The sequence below is a fragment of the Ornithorhynchus anatinus genome, chromosome 21 (assembly GCF_004115215.2).
Source record: "Ornithorhynchus anatinus isolate Pmale09 chromosome 21, mOrnAna1.pri.v4, whole genome shotgun sequence".
Classification (NCBI taxonomy): domain Eukaryota; kingdom Metazoa; phylum Chordata; class Mammalia; order Monotremata; family Ornithorhynchidae; genus Ornithorhynchus; species Ornithorhynchus anatinus.
The window spans coordinates 16,532,549-16,540,385 of NC_041748.1; the positions used below are offsets into that span (position 1 = coordinate 16,532,549).

The window sequence follows — 7,837 nt, forward strand, 5'->3', positions numbered from 1 at the left end:
CATCCACACCAATTCGTACCCAAACCCCTCTGATCGCACACTTGCCCACAAATACAGCCACACACACTCACCCACCCATACGAGTCACTTTGGGGTCCTGTTTTCCCCCGGCACTCCCAAATACTTGGCTTTGCACAGATAGACAACCATTTTGTGGAAGAATATTTCTTTGATTTTTTTTTTTTAATTTCTTAAATAGTATCCCTTTACTCAGCAAATGTTCATTTTGGTTGGCTCCCCAGCAGGAAAGCTGGTAGAAAGGAGAACGTCCAAGGTCCGTGTGACGGCCTGAGTCCCAGCCCGGGTGAGGGCCTGTTTTCGACCTAAGGAGGCCGGAGGAACCCGGCTGCCGGGCTAAGGACCCTTCCCCTCATCCCTCTCCCCTGGTTTCCGGACCCGCGTTTAGGCAGCCCCCTCCAACACCACCCCCTCATCCGTCTCCCCGTTTCCAAGGGGCCTTCCCGTCAGTGGCTGCCTAATACTGCCCCTCATCCCTCTTCCCCAGTTTCTGAAGAGGCCCTCACATCAGCAGCTCCCCCATGCCACCCCTCATCCCTCTCCCCATTTTCAAGGGGGCCCTCCTGCATCAGTGCCCTGCCCATGACACCCCTCATTCCTCTCCCCCTGTTTCCAAGAGGGCCTTCCCATGTCAGTGGTTCCCCCCAACACAGCCCCTCATCCCTCTCCTCCTGTTTCCAAGGGGTTCTCCCACACCAGCGGCCCCCTAATGCCACCCCCATCCCTCTCCCTCAATTTCTGAGAGAGCCTTCCTGCTTCAACAACTTCCCAGTGCTGCCCCCATCCCCCTCCCCATTTCAAAGCCCCCTCATCAACGGCTCCTCAGTGCTTCTCCCCAGCCCTCTCCCCCCATCTCTGAGGGACCCCCCAGAACTGCCCCATCCCTCTCCCCCCACTTCCGAGGGGGACCCCCTACACCAGCGGCCCCCCAGAGCCACCCATCATCCCTCTCCCCCATTTCTGAGGGGACCCTCCCGCATCAGCGACCCCCCCAATGCCACCCTTCATCCCTTTCCTGCCCCAGCAGCCCCCCAACACCATCCCTCATCCCTCTCCCCCATTTCCGAAACCCCCCCACCCCTCCAGCATCTCCCCTCAGCCCCTCAGTCCCAGCCGAAGTCCTGCCCGGTCATCTGGTAGAACTTGAGGTTGAAGGGCCTATAGAAGTCTCGCAGGCGCTGGATGACCCAGGCCTCGATCGGCGGGTGCGGCCTCCCCTTGGAGCGGCCCAGGCAGCGTGGCCGCCGGCCACCCCCCACCCCGGCCCCCACCCCCACCCCGGGGGGCGTCCTCAGGCAGGGGAAGCCCTTGGTGGCATTGAAGTAGAAGTGGCGGGCGGTCAAGGCGCGGGGGAGGCCCAGGAAGTCCTGCACACGGCCCAGCTCGCCCGCGGGGTCGCTGACCAGCCGCTCGCCGCTGACGAAGAGGAAGCGGGCCAGGGGGAAGAAGAGCAGCCAGCGCTCCAGGTGCCTGGCATACAGGCCGATGCGCACCGCCCCCCAACCCGTGTCCACCGGCCCCGCGTCCACCGGCCCCGCGCTCCCGTTGCGGAAGAGCAGGGCCTGGAAGCTGGGCAGGGCCGGGTTCTTAGCCAGCGTCTGGGCGTAGTCGGACACGGCCCGGGTGACCGGGTCGCGCACCACAACGATCAGCTTGGTGTCCCGGGACATGTCATGGATGCGGCGCGGGGCTTCTTGGGTCACGAAGTAGCTGGGTGTCTTCTCCATGGTCACCTGGCCGGCCAGGGTCCGTGGCATCAGGTTCCTGTGGGTGACCGGGAGCAGGGGGAGAGGAAGAGGGGGACGCCAGCCGGGGCCGGAGTGAGGGAGGCCCTCCCACATCGGCCACCCCTCTCCACCTGCACATCCGGCCCCATTCCTTCTCACCTTAATCAAAACTCTTGCCCCCCCATCATCTTCCCTCCCTCCGACTCTTTGCTTGCCAATGGCTTCTTCACCACTGCTTTCAAATATGCCCATGTCGAATTCCATCATAATAATTGTAGGATTTATTAAGCACTTACTATGTGCCAAGCACTGACCTAAGCACTGGGGTGGATATGAGCAAATGGGGTTGGACACAGTCCCTGTCCCACGAGGGGCTCAGAGTCTAGATCCCCATTTTACAGATGAGGTAACTGAGGAACAGAGAAGTTAAGTGACTGGTCCAAGCTCACATAGCAGACAAGTGGCGGAGTCGGGATTAGAACCCTTGACCTTCTGACTCCCAGGCCCAGGCTCTTTCCACTAGGCCATGCTGCTTCTCTGCAGGAGAAGGGTCTTATTCTTTTAAGTTGGGAAATGGTGGTTTTTCCCTCCCGGGCCTTGAGAGGGAAAGAAAAAAAGGATATTATTTACAACCACTTATTTTGAAATAAATCCTCCCTTTGTGTTTCTCTGTTCCATGGGAATAATCTCCTAGTGTCCTAGGATCAGAGGGGATTGTTTGGCTGGAGTTTTGTGGTTTACCCTAGAGTCATCATAGCTATTAAGAGAACCTCCTTCCCCCCGACTCCTTCCATCCCCACCCCTAAAGGTCACTGGGCCTTTTCCGGATGGCAGCCCCTCCGTAGAATCATCACTGAGAAGCAGTATGGCCTTGTGGATAGGGCACGGGCCCGGGATTCTAATCCCGGCTCTGCTGCTGGCCTGCTGTGTGACTTTGGTCAAGTCACTTCCCTTCTCTGGGCCTGGGTCCCCTCATCTGTAAAATGGGGACTGTGAGCCCCACGTGGGACAGAGACTGTGTCCAACCTGACAAAATAGTATCCACTCTAGGATTTAGTTCAGGGCCTGGCACATAATAAGCACTTAACGAATACCATTGAAAAAATCATAGTCATTTAGAGAAACCATTTCCCCTGCCCCCCAGTCCTTCTACCCCCATCCCTAAAGGTCACTGGGTCTTTTCAGGCAGTAGCCCCTCCCATCCAACTCCCAAACTGTCCAAAAGCCCGGTCATTTGTGAGAATTTTCTTCTTCCGGGAGCAGACTCCAATAATAATTATAAGTTATGGTATTTAAGCGCTTATTACATGCCTGGCACTGTACTAAAAGCTGGCATGGATAAAAGCAAATCGAGTTGGACACAGTCCCTGTTCCAGATAGGGCTCATAGTCTTAATCCCCATTTTATAGATGAGGGAACTGAGGCCTAGAGAAGTGAAGTGACTCACCCAAGGTCAGCCAGCAGACGAGAGGTGGAGGCAGGATTAGAACTCAAGTCCTTCTGACTCCCAGACCCAGGCTCCATCCACTTAGTAGAGTGCTTTGCACAAAGTAAGCACTCATTAAGTACCATCGACTGATTGACAGGAAAGAGGAAATAAATTGGAAGCAGCTCAAGCGTCCCTCTGAAAACAGTTGACTTTTGGGTACAGCTTTGTTCTTGAATTTGAGCCAACTGGGGATGGGAGGAGGTGCATGAATTAAAACCCGTTTATTGCCAATGTCTGGCACATAGTAAGCGCTTAATAAATACCTTAATAATAATAATAATATCTACCCCACTGCTCAGTACGGTGCCTGGCACATAAGTAAGCACTTAACAAAAAACACAATTATTATTATTACTATTATTATGATGATTATTTACCGAGGCTTAGAGTAGAGAGAGTAGCAGAGGGGAGGCGGGGAGGCAGGAGAGAAGTAGCATGGCTCAGTGGAAAGAGCCCGGGCTTGGGAGTCAGAGGTGGTGGGTTCTAATCCTGGCTCTGTCACTTATCAGCTGTGTGACTTTGGGTGAGTCACTTCACTTTTCTGTGCCTCAGTTCCCTCATCTGTAAAACGGGGATTAAGACTGTGAGCCCCATGTGGGACAACCTGATTCCCATGTACCTCCCCCAGCGCTTAGAACACAGTCAGCAATTAACAAATACCATCATCATCACATCTGTGTGACTCTGACCAGCTTCAGCAGCCCATAGCAACAGCCCGCACCTTCCCTACCACAGAACCACACAAGCATGCAACATCGCACACAGACACCCACAAACACACAGCCCAGGGAGCTAAGCCCAGAGGGCTCCGGAGTCTGAGCCTCGGTAACGTCACTTCCATCCGGCAAATGCTGAACAAATCGTCCAACAAATTCCATCTGTTTAGGAACATCTGGTCTGCATTTCTCTGCCCCTTTGATGGGCTCCTTGGGGATTCCTGCCCCCCTCAGGACCACCCACTCCCACCCACCACAACCTCCTCCAGGCCCCGGCAGCTCATTCCTGAAATGGTCCAGGGGCAGGGGCAGGGCCGGAGGCCGGGGGTCATCTCCTGAATCCCCCTGACCAACGCTGGGCCATTCACCCCTTCCCCCTTCTTCCCCTCAGGGGCTGGGTTTAAGCACTCGCATAAGGGAAGTTAATTTAATATTATTTTAATAAAGCATCTGCATCCTCAAGACTGCTACTGAAGTTGGAGTGGAGTTGGGGGATCTCAGGAGGCTCCCCCTGGTCCCCGGCACCCCCAGCCTCACCGGCAGGGGCACCCCAATCAATCAATTAATGATATTTATTGAGCGCTTACTGTGTGCAGAGCACTGGACTGAGCGCTTGGGAGAGTACAATTCAACAATAAACAAACACATTCTCTGTCCACCACGAACTTACAGTCTAGAGAGGCAGACAATAATAGAAATAAATAAATGGCAGAGATGGATAATAATAATAACTGTGGTATTTGTTAAGCCCTTGCTATGTGCCAGGTCCTGTACTAAGCGCTGGGGTGGATACAAGCAAATCGGGTTGAACACAGTCCCCGGTCTCACGTGGGGCTCACATCTTAATCCCTATTTTACAGGTGAGGTAACTGAGGCACATAGAATAATAATTGTGGTATTTGTTAGCGCTTACTTTATGCCAGGCACTGTACTAAGCACTGGGGTGGATACAAGCAAATGGGGCAGGGCTCAGTCCCTGTCCCACTTGGGGCTCACAGTCCTCATCCCCATTTTACAGATGAGGGAACTGAGGCCCCCGAGAAGTGAAGTGACTTGACCAAGGTCACCCAGCCAACCAGTGGGGGATCCGGGATTAGAATCCAGATCCTTCTGACTCCCAGCCCATGCTCTATCCTCTAAGCCCCGCTGCTTCTCAAGGATTGGGGTGGGTGACCCGGCCGGATCGGGGCCCCGCCTAATAATAAATAATAATAATAATAATGTTGGCATTTGTTAAGCTCTTACTATGTACTAAGCACTGTTCTAAGTGCTGGGCTAGATACAGGGTCGTCAGGTTATCTCACAGTCTTCATCCCCATTTGACAGATGTCACTGAGGCCCCGAGAAGTGAAGTGACTTGCCCAAAGTCACAGAGCTGACGAGTGGCGGAGTCAGAATTGGAACCCACGACCTCTGACTCCCAAGCCCGGGTTCTTTCCACTGAGCCACACTGCTTGTTGATTAGAAAGGTTTCGGTCCAGATCGGGCCTCCGGGAAACGGGGGGACGAGGGATTTTGGAAAGGAGGTGGGGCTCCCCTCCTCCCCCAGCCCCTGACCGCCTGCTCCATTCCTCAGTTCATCTTCATGGAAACCTCTGAAACCAGAATCACCTCCTGAATCGATTCGCTTCTGTGGAACGAAGCCTAGTACGGTGCCCGGCACATAGGAAGGGCCTAATAAATACCATCATAATAATAGGAAGAATAAGCAGGGCATCAAATCCCCGCCATCCCCCACATCATGATCCCGCTGCCGAAACCCCCTTGGGTCCCTGGAAGAGCTAAAAGGGAGAGGAAGGAAGAGGGGCGGAGAGAGGTCTGACCAATTAATCAATAATACTAATTATGGTATTTGTTAAGCGCTTACTCTGTGCTAAGCACTCAACTAAGCGCTGGGGTCGATACAAGGTCAGCAGGTTGTCCCACGTGGGGCTCACAGTCTTCATCCCCATTTTCAGATGAGGGAACTGAGGTCCAGAGAGCGCTGTGTGCAGAACACTGGACTAAGCGCTCGGGAGAGGACGATACAACCATAGACAGTCATATTCCCACAGTCTGGGGGCTGGGGGACAGTCTAGTAATGCCTGTCTCCAGACTGGCAGAGGGCAGAGAACGTGTCTACCAACTCGGGTATATTAGACTCTCCCATGCATTTAGCCCAGTGATTTGCACAGTAAGCGCTCATTAAATACTATAGGTAATTGTGCTCAGTTCAGGGCTCAGCGCACAGTAAGCGCTCAATAAATTTCATGGGTAATAGTGCTTAGTTCAAGGCTCTATGCAAAGTAAGCGCTCAATAAATACCAAAGGTAATGGTGCTTTGTTCAGGGCTCTGCGCAAAATAACCGCTCAATAAATACCATAATGGTGCGTAGTTAAGGGCTCTGCGCAAAATAAGCTCTTAATAAATACCACAGGTAATGGTGCTTAGTTCAGGGCTCTGCGCAAAGGAAGCGCTCAATAAATACCATAGGTAATGGAGCTAAGTTCGGGGCTCTGCGCAAAGTAAACGCTCAATAAATACCGTAGGTAAGGGTGCTTAGTTCAGGGCTCTGCGCAAAGTAAGCGCTCAATTCATACCATAGGTTATGGTGCTTAGTTCAGAGTTCTGTGCAAAGTAAGCGCTCAATAAATACCGAAGGTAATGGTGCTCAGTTCAGGGCTCTGAGCAAGTAAGCGCTCAATAAATACCATGGATGATGGTCCTTAGTTCAGAGCACGAGGACGCAGCCTGCTCAAAAAATACGATTGACTGATTGATTGATCGATCGGTAGTTACTCCCCGGTGGTGGGCCGGAGGGTCGCGGAGGGGGTCCTGGAGAAGGGGTCCGGGGGGGGGGGCACGTGCTTTCAAAAAATACGATTGACTGATTGATGAATCGATTGGTATCCCCCGGTGTAGCTCCCGGGGGTCCTGGAGGGGGGCCAGGAGGCAAAAATACTATTAACTGATTGATTGTTTGCTTGATTGGTATCCCCCGTGCAGCTCCCGGGAGGTCCAGAACGGGAGGGGGGCAAGGTCTGCCTCTATCTGTTACCGATTTGTACATTCCAAGCGCTTAGTACAGTGCTCTGCACATAGTAAGCCCTCAATAAATACTATTGAATGAATGAATGAATGAAAGAAAGGACGGGGGGAGAGGAGGGGCAAGGACAGGAGGCAAGAATACGATTAACTAATTACTTGATTAATTGATTGAAATCCCTCCGATGCAGCTCCCGGGGGTCCAGGACAGGAGGGGCCAGAACGGGAGGCAAGAATAGAAAGGACTGATTGATTGATCGATTGGGATCCCCCGGTGCAGCCCTCGGGGGTCCTGGAGGGGATCCAGGACAGGAGGCAAGAATACTATTAACTAGTTGATTGGTGAATCGATAGAAATCCCCCTGATGCAGCTCCCGGGGGTCCAGGACAGGAGGCAAGAAGACGATTAACTGATTACTTGATTGACTGATTAATGGATTAATTGATTGGAATCCCCCCGGGGCAGCTCCCGGGGGTCCAGGACAGGAGGGACCAGAACGGGAGGCAAGAATAGGATGGGCTGATCGATCGATCGGGATCCCCCGGGGGGTCCGGGACAGGAGGGACCAGGACGGGAGGCAAGAAGACGGGGTGAGTGTCCGGCTTCCCTCCGGGCCGGGGCAGGTCCCGGGGCAGGTGGGGGGGGGGTGGGGGAGGGTAGGTGAGGAGGGGTTGTGGGTTACCTGTACCAGGCCAGCCCCCTGTGGTAGGACCTGTCGAAGAAGTGGGGTTCGGTGCCCGGGGCGCGCACGTGGGGGTGCGCCCGCAGGAACTGGAGCAACGCGCGGGTGCCGCCCTTCTTCACGCCCACGATCAGCGCCTGCGGGAACCGGCGCCGGGGGCCCGTCTGCGGGGCCGCCCC

At 54.0% G+C, this 7,837-nt stretch overlaps 1 protein-coding gene across 1 annotated transcript; it reads right to left on the minus strand.

Annotated features, from left to right (window-relative positions):
- Window positions 1-1,121: 1,121 nt before the first annotated feature.
- Window positions 1,122-7,837, minus strand: HS3ST6 (heparan sulfate-glucosamine 3-sulfotransferase 6; the record flags this gene model as incomplete). The annotated part of the gene is made up of 2 exons (XM_039910077.1): window positions 1,122-1,782; window positions 7,659-7,837. Coding segments are annotated over 2 exons (840 nt in total), but the record flags the coding sequence as incomplete, so codon positions are not given.